The sequence below is a fragment of the Carassius gibelio genome, chromosome B18, assembly GCF_023724105.1.
Source record: "Carassius gibelio isolate Cgi1373 ecotype wild population from Czech Republic chromosome B18, carGib1.2-hapl.c, whole genome shotgun sequence".
Lineage (NCBI taxonomy): Eukaryota > Metazoa > Chordata > Actinopteri > Cypriniformes > Cyprinidae > Carassius > Carassius gibelio.
This window is the reverse complement of record NC_068413.1, coordinates 2,272,869-2,292,637: the sequence shown is the minus strand read 5'-3', so window position 1 is coordinate 2,292,637 and position 19,769 is coordinate 2,272,869. Positions and strand designations below refer to the sequence as shown.

The 19,769-nt window shown below is 35.6% G+C and overlaps 1 protein-coding gene across 3 annotated transcripts in view; it reads left to right on the top strand.

Moving 5' to 3' along the window:
* The window catches only part of LOC127977673 (protein FAM168A-like), a 38,135-nt gene extending 18,366 nt beyond the window's left edge, over positions 1-19,769 (top strand). For 2 of the 3 annotated variants that reach the window (XM_052582659.1, XM_052582660.1), the window contains 7 exons: positions 2,566-2,657; positions 6,745-6,825; positions 12,666-12,791; positions 14,327-14,469; positions 15,455-15,629; positions 16,482-16,612; positions 16,721-19,769. In XM_052582659.1, coding sequence (XP_052438619.1) covers positions 2,566-2,657; positions 6,745-6,825; positions 12,666-12,791; positions 14,327-14,469; positions 15,455-15,629; positions 16,482-16,594 — 730 coding nt within the window. In that variant the 3' untranslated portion in view covers positions 16,595-16,612; positions 16,721-19,769. The remainder of the gene's footprint in view (positions 1-2,565; positions 2,658-6,744; positions 6,826-12,665; positions 12,792-14,326; positions 14,470-15,454; positions 15,630-16,481; positions 16,613-16,720) is intronic. The other variant, XM_052582661.1, reaches the window with a different exon arrangement.

Below are 19,769 nucleotides of genomic sequence, written 5' to 3'. Positions count from 1 at the left end.
ACCTTGACGTGTTTTGTCTCAGACACAGGTGCTCGTTGCTGGTTTATATCATAAATTTTATTATCATTATATCTGGAAATATCATTCATAACCCATTCTACTTTCACAATGATGATGTCATATATTTCCAGGTCTTATCAAAGTGGATTTAAAAAAAAAAAAGGTCCATGTAGAATAAGGTCATTCCTGGTGAGCGGCTGAGTGATCATGTCACATGGAATAATGTGTATTTAAAAAGAAAGTAGACTTTGATTTCGTGTTGACTTTAAAGCAATAAGGGATGGTTTTAGTCTAATTGTTTAATTGTTTCAAATTATATATATAATTTAATAAATATATACAATACTGTTGAAATGCTTTATGTTCACCAAGGCTGCATTTATTTGATCAGAAATACAGTGAATATTCCAAAATATTATTACAAATGTTTTTATTGTAATATATTGTAAAATGTCAATTTTTACTGTGATGTAAAGCATCATTCCTCCAGTCTTCAGTGTCACATGAACATTCAGAAATCATTCTAATATGCTGATTTAGTGCTCAAGAAACATTTCATATTTCGATTTTTTTTTTTTTTTTTTTTTTTTTTTTGATGAATAGTAAGTTCAGAATTTATTTGAAATGTAAGTTACTCCTGAATAATCACAAGAAATATGGTTGGCATTAATGTTAAATTTAAGTGTGTGTGTATATTGACTTTTACAGTGCCTTTTTCAAAAAGGTCTCATCCAATGCCTTATAATGTCATTTTCTATCTCTAATTAAGCTTATACTTGTTTATTAAAGCAATAAGCCATGAGAGGCCATGTGTTAATGATTTTACAATGGTAAAGAGATCGTGTTAAACTGATTGTCAACTGATCCCCCTTAAACATAATAAAATCACTGCAAAACATGACCTCTCATCCTTTTATAAAAGACTATAAGACTGTTTTCTGCAACTTTCCAAATAGTTTTTCTGAGCTTTTACATGCCAATAGCTTTATATTCTGTCTGAGTCTTTGATATATTTCATGCAGCATCAAGCCGCTTTGACTCGTAAGATGTCCTGACCTTCATCTTCCATACTTGTGTTTGTGAGTGTGTGTGATCATAGATCACAAATACGCTCGCTCTGACATTTCACCTCTCCCACACACGGCACATCTGAACACATGCTAACAGCTCCGTGCTCACAGTGCTGACACATGATCCTCCTGTTCGTGAGCTTTTCTTCCTCTATTTCTGTCTTTCCCCTGACTGACTGACTGACTGATAATGCCATCAGTGTTCAGGGGAGATCAGACTCACACACATGCACAATGAGAGAGGATGACACACACACACACACTGACAGGAGCCACCCTGCTGCTGTTTTCATGCTCAGCACTTGTTTTCTCATTTTTATTTTGGTAAATATCCATCACATGCAAGATTTTTTCAGGCTCTGCAAGGAATATGAGCAACAACAGGATATGATGTCACACTCCAGGGCTTCTGCTTTAAACAATTAATACATTCCATAATAAATTATGAATAACTGTTCTTAAATCTTTTGATCATTTGGTGTACTCCGTCTCCTGTATTTGTATGCGTACGAGTAGTTAAAGTCAAAGAGTAGAGTGATCACCGCTGTATATTTGAATGTTGTCAGATATTTTAAAGAATGTAGAGTATGGAAGTAGAACAAGAATAGTATTAGATCTAATTGCTGATCAAACAGTATCTTATCACATTACTTTTAAAATGTTTGTGGTCAGCGCTTTTTTTTTTTAATGAATAGTATTTAGCAAAAATGTTTTAATTTGATTTTTAAAAAATGACAGACATTTATAATACTGCAAAATATTTTCACTTTAAATAAATGCTTTTTATTTGTCAAAGAATTGTGAAAAATTTCAACATTGATAACAATACGAAACGTTAATATCAGTATATTAAAATGATTTCTGAAGTTCATGTGACACTGAAAACTGGAGTAATGATGCTGAAAATATAGCTTTGCATCACATAAATACATTTTATTTTCAAATATATTCAAATAGAAATCAGTTATCTTAAATTGTAAAAATATTTCACAATATAACTGATTTTCCAGAATTTTTGATCAAATAAATGCAGTCTTGGTGAGCAGAAGAGGCTTCTTTCAAAAATCTTACTGACCCCAAACATTACTGTAAGCTCCAACAGACAGGTAAATTGACAAATAATGGTAATCTAATACTTACATTCAGATGCAAGGTTTTATCATGCAAATACAACACAATCATGTGAAAAGCTGCAGTCAAACATGTGTCTCAACTGAGGCTTTACAAAATCATCTAAAATGTGATCTGAGGTTAAACTGGGAATTACATTTTTTTTCAAAACCAGGTAAAAATGGCTGTTGAGAGGTGTTTTTGTGGTACACAGGAAATATCATGCAACGTGTGAATATTTAGGGCCTTACAAATTTTGAGCCGTGTGTGTTTTTTCTCATCATTTTGATTTGTTTAGGCAGATGATTGTTGCAGCAGTTCAAGCCTGTTAAATCAACACAGCTCTTACTCATTTGCTCTCTTTCTCTTTGTCTTTCTCTCTCAGTAAGAACAGGCTGTCTTCCACCATGAACCCGGTGTACAGTCCAGTGCAGCCGGGAACCCCGTACGGAAACCCCAAGAATATGGCATACACAGGTATGTGATGAGAGACACACACATGTATTTGAAGACAACAGAGCATGCTTTATAAATGTCTTACTCTATACGATTAATCAGTGCATGCTAAAGAAGACGTTTGTTTTCATCAAAATGTAATGACCCACCAATGAAAGGACTTTTCTGCTGATGCATCCAAGATCATAAATTATATTAGCCAATAATATAATCTACTAATGAGGTTTTCCCATTTCACTCTGAAATATATAGAGGAGGGTAAAGGTGCAAGTGTTGTTATGTCCTCTGTAAAGGGATAGTTCACCCAAAAATGACATTTTTCAACATTAGAATGAATTCTGAAAGATCATGTGATTCTGTGTGTGTGTGTGTGTGTGTGTGTGTTCATGCATAGAGATCCGTATGCGTATGTGTCACTCATGGCAGGTGTTTGTCTGCTGCCATGGCAACCGTGGGCTCATATTTGATTTGTTCTCATTGAAGGGATTCTCTGGGTCAATAGAGACTGTTTACATGCCAACATCTCTCTCTCTCTCCCTCGCTTTCAGTCTTTTCATGATGCTTTTCTGCCGTTACCAAGAGGAAAATGTTATTGCTTGGAGGTTTTCTCACATACAAATTATCAGTTTTATTTTAGAAAATTCTTAAGGAGAAATAAAAATAGAAACCGAAATCTCAGTTAAGCAGTAATAATGAATGTAGAATGCAGATTATTTCTTGACATAATATGTTGAGAATTGAATCGGAACTAATTTGAGCACAATTTAAGACGCTTAATGCTTCAAAACTCTACTAAACCGTATGATTAGAAGGGACATTTTTGTTTAAGTCAATCTTAATTTGGTGGCTTCGTTTTGGATCATAAGTAGCTGGTCTTTAGTTAGTCAGGGTTGTCTTGAATTTATTCATTTGAATCGAACAGGATGTAGAATTGTAAGTCTTATTAAATTTGAATTAAGAAGTAGAACTAAAATGTAATGTAATTCAGGACAGTTGAAATAACTGCTGAAATAAGTGTAGTTTTAACTGTAATACATGTCATTTCTCACTATAAATTACCCATAAATGTTATCATATTGACTTAATATAGGATAGACTGTGTATAAATTATATATTAATTAATAAATACAATTATTTATTAAAATTATATATATATAATTGTCAGTATTATTATTTATTATCAAAATTATTAGATCTAATATTTCCCTGATATTTTTATTTAAAAATGTAATTATTTTTAATTAGATAATTATATAAAAATTATTAGATCTAATATTTACCTGATGTTTTCGATTTTAAAAATGTGATTTATTTATTTATTTTTTGACACACCTAGAAAAACCCAAATAAAAAAAAAGACTTCTAGAGACAGAGCTTCAGACAGACAGCGCACAGTTCACTGGACACATTCTTATAATAACTGTACGACATTATTAAATGACAAGCGGTTTTGCATGTCTGTCGCCACTGGAATAAACTGAAGCGATGGAATGGGAAAAGAAATGTTAATAAACCGTTTTAAAGAGAGTTGCGGGTCACTGATCATGAGAGAGTGGAGGTGGAAAGAGTGTTTGTATCGGGGCTAGAAACACTCGTAATCAAATTTGTCTTTGTGAGTGCTGCTCAACGCATGGATGAATTTTCAGGTCATTTCTGTGGAGAGACTGTATAGGACGCTCTGTACTTACAAACAGTCTGATCTTCTGGTGTCTACACAGAGGAATATCATAATATCTTAGGATGCCGTTTGGTGTAGCTTCGGAAGCATCGAAAGCATTCTGTCTCTTTAAAAGTAAAGTATGTTAAAGTACTTTTAGTTGCTGAATGAAACCCCTAAATTCATGTCATTAAGCTGATTTTCATGTGCCACTTTTAAAGTCTTATTTGGGAAACTAGTTTGAAAACAGTCATTCTGTTTCCATTTGGTGCAGATAGTAATATGGAAATTACAAATTTCAGCTTTAAAGACAAAAATAATTCAATGTTTCAGAATATTTACTTTCTTAAAACATGTTTCTGCTCCTATTATTAATGATTCATCAATGCACATTATTCCAAAGCCTAGGACACACCTGTGCAATAATCCTGCTGTCTAATCAGCATCTTGATATGCCACACCTGTGAGGTGGATGTATTATCTCTGCAAAGGAGAAGTGCTCACTAACACAGATTTAGACAGATTTGTAAACAATATTAGTATTTTTGTGTACATAAAAAGTTCAGCTCATGAAAAATGGAGCAAAAAATGTTGCGTTTGTAATTTTGTTCAGTGTAGTTTCCTTGTTATTAATTCCTTTCTGAAATCTTCTAAAAGGTTAATAGTCAAGTCACATTTATTAATGTGCCACTTTATACATTACAAATTGTTTTAAAGCAAAGTGTTAATGTTACAAAATTCATCAATTATAAAACGACTTGATATATTGAATATTTGCTCATATTTGAGACCGTAATTTAATTACAGCAAAAGTAGCAGCTTATAGGGACGCATGATATTGGATTTTTGCCAGTATCCGATATGGTGATAATTTTTTTATAAATCCTTTTGTACGAGAGCCACCAATATATTCCATTTTGTTTGGAAACACGACCAAGTCCCTCCTGTGCAGAAATTATAAGCATTTTTTTTATATATATTTTGGTTAGTTTTTAACAAGAACTTATTTGTTTGAATTAAGTAAATATAAATGAAGTTATTTTTTAATGACAGTACATTGAAGATTTGAAAATAACTATAAATTAACTACATTGTAAATACATAAATTAAATACATCTTTGTTTGTTTGTTTTTGTTTTTTTCTCAAATTGAGGCAGTGGTAAGCTTAACATTTTATTTTAAGATTTACATTTTTTTAAAGTCATAGGTGTAAAAGGTGTAAGAGCTCATAATTTGTTAGAAAAAATATATAACATGTTACACAATGAATAAAGCAGTATATATTAAATTATTTAAATTAATTGTTTTTTTCATGTAAGCTATAGCTTCTGACCTTTAAATCAAAACATATTCTTGATTTTATGGCATCAATTACTGCTATATTTAATCAGAAACACAGTCTAAATGATATTAGTGTATTTTGCTTTAATTTTATTAGATGTAGGGCAACAGCAACCCCATGGAATTAAAACTCCTTACTGAGCGGGCATTAGGATCAATATTTTGACAAAACTTTTCTTCAAGAATGAGCAACACTGTTGAAGTGATCTAATCACTATCACACCCTGAGCACGTTTTTGAGTTAATGTATTCCTCTTATCAGCAAGACATGTCAGCATAATTTCTCATTTCGGGCCGATGCCGATATTTACATTTAAAGCCATTATCGGCCGATTCCGATACTGGTCCGATAATATTGGGCATCCCTAGCAGCATATGTTGTAAAAGTGCTCTGGCAGGTGACCTTGAACGTCTTGCTTATGTACGTGCCAGGGTTGAGCATTCTTCTAAACATCTTCTTACAGATAAATATACGGAAGTGCAATGAGATTTAGTAAATGATGATGCAGTCAACACTTTTGGGTGAACTGTTCACACAAACTGAATGGCTGTATTTGTCCTGAATCCTCCGGTTTTGATCAAATGCATCCCTTACAGCGAGCTTCAGACATGAATAATCTTTTCCATGATGCTCTGTACTTCTGACAGCTCATGCTGTTCAGTGTGAGAGCGATGCACTGCCTTTCACACTCATCCGACTCTGTCTTACGGAGACAGATGAGTCGTAATGGAGACCATCTGTGCCCATCCTGTTCAATCAAGAGCTCACCTCGCTCTCTCTGAGTCTCTTTGTCATTTTCTTATGATGGCACAGGTTACAGAGAGTGATTTAGATTTAGAGTGATTTAGGTCACATATGTATGTATGTATGTATGTATGATGACTTTGTTACACTCAAATTTTATGTATTTGGTGTATGCTCAAAAACATCAGCAATGCCGTTTAAGTTGTTTATCTTATATCACTGAATAATCACTTTGTTAGCTAGTGTAGTTCAGTCATTAACAGGGGCCATTATATCATCCAATAAATTGCTCATTTTGATTTCATGTTGATTCTCAGCCAGTTTTAGTGTCATTTCTCAGCTGTTGTCTCTTTGCATGTGTACAGGTTATCCTGGAGGTTATCCTACGACTGCCCCGACCTACACAGCCAACCTTTATCAGTCAAGTAGCCCGGGATACCCACCAGGTGTGTACACACACTCACACACATGCTTTCTGTCCAATGAATATAGACTATTACACACTTACAATAGCAAAAAATACATGAGACCAAACATTTACACATTTACACACCAATAAAACACATGCATTCCTTAATGCATTATACAGGTGAATCTCAATAAATTAGTTAGTAATTAATGTTGTAGAAAAATTCATTTATTTCAGTAATTCAACTCAAATATGGAACTTTTACTATATAAAGTACTATATGGAGTATTAAATAAATTCAGTGCACACAGACTGAAGTAGTTTAAGTCTTTGGTTATTTTAATTGTGATGATTTTAGCTCACATTTAACAAAAACCCAACAATTCAATATCTCAACAAATTAGAATATGGTGACATGCCAGTCAGCTAATCAACTCAAAACACCTGCGAAGGTTTCCTGAGCCTTCAAAATGGTCTCTCAGTTTGGTTCACTAGGCTACACAATCATGGAGAAGACTGCTGATCTAACAGTTGTCTTGAAGACAATCACTGACAACCTTCATAAGGAGGGTAAGCCACAAACATTTATTACCAAAGAAGCAGTACACAGAGTGCTGTAACCAAGCATGTTAACAGAAAGTTGAGGGGAAGAAAAAAGTGTGGAAGAAAAAGATGCACAACCAACCAAGAGAACCGCAGCCTTATGAGGATTGTCAAGCAAATCGTTTCTAGAATTTGAGTGAACTTCACAAGGAATGGACTGAGGCTGGGGTCAAGGCATCAAAAGCCACCACACATAAGCCCCTTTCACACTGCACGTCAGACCCGCAATATTGGCGGAACATTGCCGGGTCACCTTCTGTGTGAAAGCAACCACGTCCCAGGATTGATTCCCGCATTGAACCCGGGTCGGGGACCTAGTAACATTGCGGGGTTCGACCCGGTACGAGCGCTGTGTAAACAAAAGCCAGATCTAATGCCATTTCGAAGTGATGATGCGCGTTATCACGCGACTCTTTTATCAGCTGTTTTGAAGGAAGATCAACGTTCGCGACGAAAACATATGTGCAAACTGTAATGAAGCAGAGATCAGTTAGTTCCTCACTTTCCACGCTGACGCCGAGATCGTTTGCTCGCTTCAGTGAATGTATAACGTGCCTAACATTTTCGACTCATACATTACACGTCACACGCTGATGTCACTTGTCGTTACTGGATCTTTATGGGTTGTGTGTGAAAGCACGCACATATCCCGGGTAATCACTGGCAGTGTGAAAGTGCAAAATCTAGCGACCCGGGAACAATTGCAGGAACACTTTACCTGTGTATTTGCCGGAATAGCAGTGTGAAAGGGGCTATAGACGTGTCAAGGAATTTGCTGAACCACAGACAACATCAGAGGCATCTTACCTGGGCTAAGAAGAAGAGCAGAAGAACTGGACTGTTGCTCAGTGGTCAAAAGTCTTCTTTTCAGCTGAGACAAGTTTTGTATTTCAAAAGGGTGGAGAAGGGTGGAGAAGCTCATAGCCCAAGTTGCTTGAAGACCAGTGTTAAGTTTCCACAGTCTGTGATGATTCGGGGGGCAATGACATCTGCTGGTGTTGGTCCATTTTGTTTATGAAAACCAAAGTCACTGCACCCGTTTACCAAGAAATGTTGGAGCACTTCATGCTTCCTTCTGCTGACCAGCTTTTTGAAGATGCTGATTTCATTTTCCAGCAGGATTTGGCAAGTATAGAGTACCTGTACATGTTCAGTAAATGAACATACTTTCCAGCAGGCCAACAATTCAATAAAAATGTTTTTTGAAACATTTATGAAGTATTCAAATTGAAAAAAGTGAAAGTGAAAGTGACGTGACATTCAGCCAAGTATGGTGACCCATACTCAGAATTTGTGCTCTGCATTTAACCGATCCGAAGTGCGCGCACACACACACACACACTGTGAACACACTGTGAACACACACCCGGAGCGGTTGGCAGCCATTAATGCTGCGGCACCCGGGAGCAATTTGGGGTTCAATGCCTTGCTCAAGGGCACCTAAGTCATGGTGTTGAAGGTGGAGAGAGACCTGTACATGCACTCCCCCCACCCACAATTCCTGCCGGCCCAGGACTCAAACTCACAATCTTTCGATTGGGAGTCCGACTCTCTTACCATTAGGCCTCGACTTCCCCAAATTGTGAGAATGTGAGCCAAAATCATCACAAATTAAAAGAACCAAAGACTTTAACTACTCCAGTCTGTGTGTATTGAATTTATTTAATGTGTGAGTTTCACAATTTGAGTTGAATTACTGAAATAAATGATCTTTTCCACAACATTCGTATTTATTGAGATGCACCTGCACTGTCTAGCCTCGTTTTGATGATGCTGGCCAGTAACTGAACAATTAAGTGATGCATTGCTGTTATATAGTTCTGCAATGTTCTGACTTATATTCAATAAATCTTCATAAACTTTACAAACTTGACTTTATTACTATTCATGCAACATTTTAACTTGAACAATACTGATGTATATGGCCACTATGTACATGGTTTTATTTCTTTATGAGCTGCTATATATATATATATATGCAAATAATGCATCCGCAAATGACATTTTGAAGTTTTATGTGTAAATCTGCATGATTTGAGTCTTGAGAGAAAACAAGCCCAGTGAGGATGAGTCATGTGAAGAAGGTTGTCTTTAAGTGTAGATCAGTTTTCATTAGTATTGTGTTAACAGGCTTGTTTGAGCTCATCTTTTAGTCTGGTGTTTGGTATTGTTAAAAGAGAGAAACTGGGTTTGTGCTGTATGCAGACATTTTTGGATCAGGATGTAAATGGTGCAGTAGTGGATTGGTTTGTGAGGTCTGAACAGATGCTTGCTTGATTTGTCTGTAATGTTATGACATGCCACCTGCCATTTTCAGATGCTTATACAGGCTCTCGTAGTACAGAGATCAAGTTGACATTTTGCTGTTGGAATCAGGATTTTTTTTTATTAATATTTTAGTTTGGTCTAGTTTCTGGCTTGATTGGATATGATCTCAGATATCAGTAAATGGTACTTTTCGTTGACCAGCAGTTATTTTACACAGTCTGATACACTTTCTCAACAAGTCCTTTTTGTTATTAAAAATACCAATTAAAATACATATTACATATTTCGGATAAGACTAGTGATAATAAAATGCTAAATACAAAAAAATACATTCCGGATTATGGCCAAACATTGTTTACTGGAACATTCGAAAGTATAGAAATCCTTCTGAAAACAATGTTTGGCAACAGTAAGGTTGCAAAGGTCTTGAGAGAGCTTTTTGCTTTTACCTCATCATAAAATGTTTTTAGTGTGACACATCGGTCATGAGGCCATCTGTTGGGACTGAACCAGTTAATATTCATTTTCACTGAAAAGGGGCAGGATTGCTTTCTAATTACTGATAGATTTCAGCTGTTGTCTTGGCTTTTCATGCCTTTTTGCACCTCCCTTCCTTCATATGTTCAAAACTCTTACCCTGTGTCATTCCACTTTATTACACAGAACATCATTTGGTAATTTATTTGTTTTGTTTTCTTTATATGTACGGATTACTTGGGTTGTTACTGACATCTGGGGAAAATTTCATGTCAATAGACCCTTTAGAAATATATTTACTGAGAAAAATGGTGACGTGTTCAATACTTATTTTACCCACTGTATTTCGTGTTAAATGGGTTGTTTTTGAAAGATGTTGCTTGAAATAAAAGCTCTTTATTTCATTGATTTTTATTTATGACTGCAGCGTTATAACACTCAGCACTTTTTAAAAAACATTTTAATTGAGGAGTAAATATATAGCCTAATCTTTTGTTATCTTTGCAGCACGTCGGTTATTTGATCATTATTGTGGGGAAAAGTAATTGTAATTTTAATTTAATAGGCCTAATAAAAGTAACTTCATAATAATAATAATAATAGTCCTACTAAAAATAAGAATGTAACAGGCCTACATTAATTGGAAATGCCAAATAACTTAATATTGCCAACAACTGCTGTTTTTCACAATATCTCGGGCTATCGTCGATACGTCGTTTGAGCTGCTTGAGCGCAGTGGCACTGAGAACATCATATTTCACACACTTTAAGCTCTTTTATTTTCCAAATGTAATAGGATTACTCCAACGAATCGAATGGTTCAATACAAACACGTGTATCATTAAACCCCAAGTGGTTTGTGCTGACTACAACTACTCCACTAATTTGACGCTTATATAATTCATATCACGATAAAATAAGGTTTAGCACATTTATACATTAGGTGGAATATTTTTATTCATATTATTGATTCTAAAAGCTGTCGTATTGATTTTAATTGTTTATTGGCCATTATTTCTGTCTCTTTTTTTCTTTCTCCACTAGTTATACATTATTTAGATATTTCATATGACAAGATTAAATAAAAATAAAAAGTGTCAGTAAGGATGAAGCTTAGCTATTTTTATGTATTGTAACTGATTTTAATAATTACAGAATGTTCTCATTGTTAAGTCATTGTTAATTTTCATCAGTATAGGCAAAATTCTTTGATTGACTTCTAAATATATGTTACGTGTTAGACTATTCTTCCTATTTTGTCATAATTGAATCATTATCATATGTCATGCATAAGCGCAGGCTGAAGTGTTGCGGTGGTCATGTGAGGCATCCATGCGGCAGAGTCCCATCATGCCATTGTGATTCCAGCGGATTCTCTTTGTCCCTCTGTTCTCTTGTGTTTGGGAACGTCTCATGAGTCCACACCATCGCCCCCATGTGGCTCTGACAGGAATGTGGCATTTGGAATAAAGGTTTACAATTAAATAACCTTTATTCACTTTGCTGATGCATTTATCTGAGGTAACATCCAGTAATGTTATTCCAGAGATAGTCCTCCTGAAGTAATTGCTTGGCATTCTTAAGGCCAATAGTTCATGAGGGTTCCCTTTGAGGAATTTCAGCCTGCGGTGTACCTTGCTTAGATCATTACTCTCTATGCCATTAGCATTCTCTCTCTTTATATAGACATGTTATATATATGTGACCCTGGAGCACAAAACCAGCCATAAGTAGCACGGGTATATTTGTAGCAATAGTCAAAAATGTCCTACCATAAATAAATCAAAACTTAATGTTTGATTAGCAATATGCATTGCTAAGGACTTAATTTGGATAACTTTAAAAGGCGATTTTCTCAGTATTTAGATTTTTTTTTTGCACCCTCAGATTCCAGATATTGCCAAATAATGTTCTATCCTAATAAACTATCAATGGAAAGCTTATTTATTAAACTTTCACATCATGTATATATCTTAATAAATAAATAAAATTACCCTTGTGACTGGTTTTGTTGTCCAGAGTCACATATAGATATGTTCTTCCTATGGTGTCTTCCTAGTAATTATATTATATTTTAATATATATTTTATGTGTATGTTTAATTTTTTATAGACATTGTTTTAGACAATAATATATCAATCCAAATAAAAACATTTAGTATATTACCGTCTTTTACACCACACCACATATTATATTAGGGAACTAGATAGCTAGTTTGATCATTTTATCTTCACTAAGCTGGGAAAATGTCCATGTTCAATTCAGCAACTTCTTGCTTCATGATTGTGGATAGTGTATCCAGTTTAACTCAATATTGAAACCAGTGGTTTCTATGGTAGATCTGTTCTGTTGTTGACTAGTAGTTTTACTTGTGATGCCCTACTTTTGGGGTTTGTTAATGCAGGTTTACTGATTGACTGTGAGAGGAGGAGATGAGAGTCTGGGTGATTTTTGGAGATAAAGATATGGCCATACAATAGTGACGCATGTGTGTAACTCTTCTTGTGTTGTTGTGTTTGTTTGGGACAGTGCTGCTGGTGAAGCAGGCCTGGCCCCAGACGGCATCTGCTCCGGGGCCCGCAGAAGGCTCCTATGACCTGGCCATGGACGCTGGCTCAGAGAGCAGGCAATACCAGGCCTCATCTACAGCATTCAGTAAATATCATTACTATACTCTACTGTAACTGCTGTGTGTTCCCTGTGACTCTATAACACACAAACACTGCATCTGAAGAACACTTGCCCTCATTGTTCTGTTTCCCCCGAGCGCATGCACACACACACACACACACGCATACACACACACAGTTTTGATTTGATCACATAATGACTGTGTAAACACACTTTACAACAAGTTCTGTTAACTTGTTATCTCTGGAAACAAACTAGCCGAAATGTAATAAGCAGAGGTATTTTATATTTGTTAAGGGGTGGTTGATTGCAATTTCACTTTTTTAACATTAGTTTGTAATGTTGCTGTTTGAACATATAATATCTGCAAAGTTGCAGCGCTGCAAGTTCAATGCAACGGAGTATTTTATCCCAGGTTTCTTACATCACAAACCCAGATAAACCCCGCCCCCAGAAACACACATCAAAGGGGGCGGGGCCATGCTGTGCTGCTTTAGAGAAGAGGAATAGAAAACTAGGGGTGCACGTAAAAATCTGTTCATTTATGAATCACAATCTATTCTAAAATTTCAAAACCAATGTTCTAAAGTAGCATTTCGCAATCTTGTTCCTCAAGTCTTAATTATATTCAGGTTGATGAGCAATATAGAGTCTATCATTGTTTACAGTACAACCGGAGCACATTCTGAGCTTGAGGGGCGGGATGTTCAGTGTAAAATATGCATTTTATGTCAGGTAATGTTTCAAGTAATTACTTTGTTAATGGATTTCATTAACTCTGATAAGCAACTTATTTTCTTTTGTGTCAGATTGTACTTATGATGTCTTAAAGCGCTGTCTAGTTAGGCAGCTCACTAGGGTTTGTGACAGGTAATATCTCACATTGCATGATGTAAACATACAGCCTGAGATCTAAGGTTTCATTCTCACTGTAGACAGTCAGCAGGGCTTTTGGTCTTGGATTGCAGCGGTAAATGAGTGTTGTGGGATTGAATTAGACAGATTGAATGGCTCAGGCTCAGCTAGACTAAAGAGAGCTGAATCCGGTGTGTTGCATCAGTGGTTGGTTATGAAATGACTGACGGTGTGTCTTCGGTATGTAGGGAATATTTTGGTGTGTTGTGTAAATAAATACGCCTCAAGCGATGTATTCTCTCCATTTGTGCAGCTGATGTCACATTCATGTGCATTTTTTTTTTTACTTTGTCGTCAACAGTCCTCCAATAAAAGCCAGATGGTGCGTGTAGAAAAAGAGAAAGTCTGTCAGTGTGTGTTTGCTTGTTCAGTACTGAAAGGATGTGTGTGTCTTTGTGTGTGTGTGTGTTTGCACTTCATATGTGGCACACTTTACATACAGCGCACTCCCTCCTTACAAGTCCAGCGTGCTTTACTGTTGCTCACCAGAAGGGGGCGACATGGAGGTTTTGGAAATGCAACCAGAGACATGGACGAGTGTAAAAGAACACATTTTTTGGACATAATATGTGTTCTTTCGATTGTTTTTTGGCATATGCCTGCTTGACCTGACACTCTCTCTCTGTCTTGTTCTGTGTTTTCAGGATATACTGCAGGAACGCCTTATAAAGTGCCCCCTACTCAGACCAATGGAGCCCCTCCGCCCTATTCCCCGTCTCCTAACCCCTACCAGACGGCCATGTACCCCATTAGAAGTGCCTATCCCCAGCAGAACCTCTATGCTCAGGTAAGACCTTAATCTGACCAGGAACATACTGGAATTACACCACAGTCCACGATTAGCTTAACGTTTTGTTGTGTTTTGACTGGGAGAGACATTAAAGTTAACTCCTCTAATCTTATTTAGCATTATTCATCAGGAAAAAGTGTTGTTTTGACATGTTCTTTCAGAATCTGTTAATTAGCTTGACCTGAAAAGACGTCATCGAGGTCAAACCATAGCTATGCAAGCATTGTAAAATCTTGCTGATTGTAAATACATTTGTGCAATAAAGAGGACAGCAGTAATATCGAACAATAACCCGAATAACACTGAAATCAATACCCAGTTAATAAATTAATACATTTTTTATTTATAGAATATTGTTTTATCCAAATAATTCACATCAAAGAATTTGAATATCAAAATGTATCATATTGTTATTTGAAATACTTTTGAGTGTAATAAATATGTTAGTCATTTAGTACAGTTTAATTTTAATAGTATTTATAGTATATGAACTAACATATTGAATTCGTTTTATTTTCACGTTTCATTTTAATTTGTATTTTTTTTTTCGCTTTTGTATTTTTTTTTATATTTCTGTAGTAGTTTTTATTTCCGTTTTAAATTTTTATTTTTCATTTATTCTAATTCAAACTCAAACAGTTAGATTTATTTCAGCTTATTTCACATTTTCATTTAGTTTAGGTTTTTTTCATCTGTATTTATATTTTATTTGAATTACCAAAAATGTTTTGTAATAGTTTACTATGGTACTGTGTCAACACTGATGCAGTAATCTGACTGTAAGTTTAGGACTCGTTTTGGTTTCTTGTTGCTTTGTAATCACCTTAGACCCTTTATTTGCCACACAACCAGGACTTTTGGGATTTGTTCCCATGACGCCCAGCATCACAACACAGTGAATCATCCCTTACAGGTTTTGAACCTTCATCCTTTCAGCTCCCCATCACTGGTCTTTTGTAATATGAGTTGGTCTTGTTCTCAGGGTGCTTATTACACACAGCCTGTGTACGCCGCCCAGCCTCATGTCATCCACCACACCACCGTGGTCCAGCCCAACAGCATCCCCTCCGCCATCTACCCCGCTCCTGTACACGCGCCCCGCTCCAACAGCATGGCCATGGGCATGATGGCCGGGACAACGATGGCCATGTCTGCCGGTGAGACGCTCAAAAATTGCAATATTGTTGAAGCTAAAAATTATACTAAAAAATTATAAATTAATGTATACTTCAGTGTCTATTAAAAATGCAACTACAAATATATGCAGACTCTTTTATTTCAGCAATATAGGTGTGTGTGTGTGTGTGTGTGTGTGTGTGTGTGTGTGTGTGTGTGTGTGTGTGTATATATAAAAACTTTTCAAATAAAACTTTTTACGATGAAAAATATATAATAAAATAGTTTTTATATTAAAAATATATGTTTTAACATGTACATAACGTTTTTAATTATTGTTTTAGTTTATTAACTAGATATTTTTTTCTACTACTGTCATCTCTTTTAAAACTCTTTTAGTTCAGCATTAAGGTGTATTTGTTTTATTAATTATAATTTCTAAATATTTCTAAATCATTTTTTTTATTTTAATGAAATACATTAAATTAATATAACATTTATATAATAAGAAAGAAAGAAATCACAATTAAACACTATATATAATTGTGTGTGTGCAAATACATACATTTGTTGACATTTTGGGTAAATATAAAAACATATTTAAAAAGTAAACCCTTCAAATCTTTCATCATAATTTATGTAAATAACATTTTTGTTATATATTAAATGATTATAAAATCATATTTCTAATAAAATGTATATATTATATAAAATTTGAAAAATATGTTAATATAATATGAGATTTTATTTTATTAATTATATTTATAAAAAATGACATCTACTGGCATATATAGACTCTCTCAGTTCAGCAGTAAGGAAGCACAGAATTGTTCTTCTATTGGTTCCAGTGTTTTGTGTAATAGTGGACATGACCCCTGAATCTCTCCCGACAGGAACGCTGCTGACCACCCCTCAGCACACTCAGATCGGAGCACACCCCGTCACCGTGCCAACATACCGACCCCAAGGAACACCTGGGTACAGCTACGTGCCACCTCACTGGTAGAGCCCACCTGCCAATCATGTGAGACCCCGCCCACACGACTCATTCATCTTCACTCCACCCACCCAGCGCAGAGCGATCGCTGACTTCATCTCGTTCTCTCTCTCTCTCTCTCTCTCTTCTTCACAGATCTGGAGTCAAACATTGTATGCAACTACTCAAGTCTTACATCGGCGCTCTGTGTTCAACAGCGAGGCGCCACGTCTGTTTGCAAGAACAAAAGAGAAAAAAAAGTGCAAGGGTCACTTTATGCATTCTTATGTGTTTTTGTAAAAGCTGCTTTTTTATCTTTTTATTTAATTTTTTTTTTTTTTTTTTTTTTTGGGATGATGTTCTTGCATTAGGTTATTTTAATTCTTCATTGTTCCATAGTTATTCTATAAGAGCTCCAGAATGATTTCAACCAATCACGACCCGTCTTTGTGTTCAGTATAAACGCTGGTGTGTAGGAATGTACCGACGCAATATCAGCACCACTCGGATCATAATCATCCACTTACGCTGCCAAATTGTATAACCTTTAGATATTAGCACAGGGTTGGTTTTCTTTTATGTATTTACAGCGGAGTTTCATTTCAATCTTCCCGAAGCGCTTGGGAATGGTTCAAAAGAAACTTAATTTCTCCCTCATTTCGTTCGATAACAAGGGTGTCTTCCAGCTTGTAGCTGTTCATGTAGATTTGTAAGGATTATATCATTAGTAGGGCAGTGCAAACGTGGTTTAACCTTCATTAGGATATCGAGTACATTCAGTAATCTTAGTTATTCACTAAATAGAGAACGTTTGCGTGAGCTGGTTACTTTATTAGCTTATGTGTCAGGATAGCGTAAGCTTCCAAACTATAACGTGTTTATGCGATTTCTAAAAATGTGTGCGGCATGCACTAACGGTGAATATTGAGGGGGAACAAAATCTATCAGTGGCACTTAGCTGGAGCCTCTGGGTGCGATGTCGTCCCGCGGGCATCGAAACGTGTGCCAACTTTGAGGCCAGACAGGACGGACGCTACTCTGACGGAACGATTAGGATTGCATCCGATTCAAAGGGACTTTGCGCCATCGTAGATAGCACTAAAAGCAAAAAACACACACACACAAGGGAGGGATGGCGTTCCAGCATTCATTTCCAATCAGCTCCAGCTCGAGAGTGGGTCTGACCCCTGGTCCTCTGTGAATCCTTGGGCCTTTAGGCCTTTAGTTGCACAGATTTTAGGCGTAGAAACGGAGTTCAGAGTTGTTCAATGCAATAATACGAACGGCCTGCTTGAATGGCTTTTAATTGTAATTTACAGCATTTGTAGAGAGAGATAAAGAGAGAATTTTGATTTCCTATCCCGAGGCCTCGCCTGTATCCATGAATAGTGTACTCAGAAGTGACATATCAAGTATTCTATGAAATGTTATCATACCGAAGCATTGCACATCGACAAATAGACGTAACTTAATAACCAATTATACGGTACACTCTCATATATAATGATGTAATTATGAAAATCAAGCATTTACTCTGCAAACCATTAGTCTTGGTAATGTCTCTGGAAGTAATATTATTGTCAGTACAGAACAGTATCAATCTTTTCGTCGTTTTGTTGGCTAAGCGACCACTGTTGCGATATATAGTACACTCAAAGGTGGGAAGAAACGATTCTCTGTTCTTATGTGAAAGTCATAATGTCTAGTAATGCATGTGTCATGCGGATGAATGCAGTATAGTGTAATCAGATGAAACTATGCCCTTGCGAAGCATGGTTGCATCATTGCAGCTTATGGATTGCTTTTAATAATACATTTACATTACAGCACATCCCCTTCACATTCCCTTTATTTTTCATTCAAGTAAAGAGCGCAGAGTTACTCATGAATCTCATGGAATATATATATATATATATATATATATATATATATATATATATATATATATATATATATGTATGTATGTATAAACATAAATTAAGTGAAGCCTGTTTTTTTTTTTTTGCTTTATTTTCAGAATAGTTAAGTTAATTTTCCCACAAATTTGTATTATCCTAAATAGTGATTATTTTTAACAATATTTTTCATTTACATCAGCAAAGGCAGTACAAATAAAATATAATACAATAATTAAAAAAAATGAAAATAGGCTTCATTTTTGTTTATGCAAAAAAGATATACATATATAGATATGTTCTTGACAGGTTCCATCTGATTCATCTGAAAATTATTGTAACTTCATTGCAGAATAATTATTTTTTTGTTGTAAGGGCAAAAAGCAAGTCAAAAGCTTTGGTATGTGCTATATTTGCCTAAGGATGGAATTTAATTCACATGATGTTATCAGTAAGTAATGCCAATCAGTCAAACCAGCACATTTATTGATTATTGAATGAGAACCTAGAAATTCACAGCATGTTCACATACACTTTCTCTGTTTCGATGACATATGATGCCATTTTCCTGCGCTCTCCGCCCTACTCTTTACTTTTCTGATCTTATACAGTATTATATCAAGCGGTGAACTATATTTTGTCTTTACATAAGTTTGCATCACGAGATTTGACTGATGCATTTAATCGCTGTCGTCGACATAAGACACTCTAGGACTAGAGTGACCTTTGACACTGCAACATGAATCAAGGACGTTACCATCCACTCTGACATGTAATTTAGGCGCTTTTTACGTACGTGTTATTTAAAGTTTGAATTAATGATTGATGTTGATTTTTCTTAAATAGGAGATCTTTATAGTTGATCTGGAGTGGAGTGATTCAGTCCATGTGGTTGAGAGGCATTTCAGAGCACAAGTCTTCAAAGGGTTTCCTCTTCCTCTACATGCATTTCCCCTGTCTGTCTGTCTGTCTTTCTCTTCTTCTTTTATGGTTTTCAATGGTTAAAATAATGGCTGAGCTTTTTCTGGAAATTAGATATGTGCAAATATGTTGAAGTACCACGCATTTAGGGCGTTTTAATGCAGGGTCATCATGAATTTAAAGGGACAGATCATCCAAAAATGAAACATTGTGAGGAAAAAAAGTCCAAATGATAACAAAAATGTAATTTTTGGATGAATTATTCCTTTAAACCTGAACAGTTGTATTAATACTCAGATATGTCCCTGCTCGCCACACATTATTCCAGCGAGGGCTTTTGATGGGTTTCTCCCATTTTAAAAATAAACTGATCCATTTTCCGTATGAAA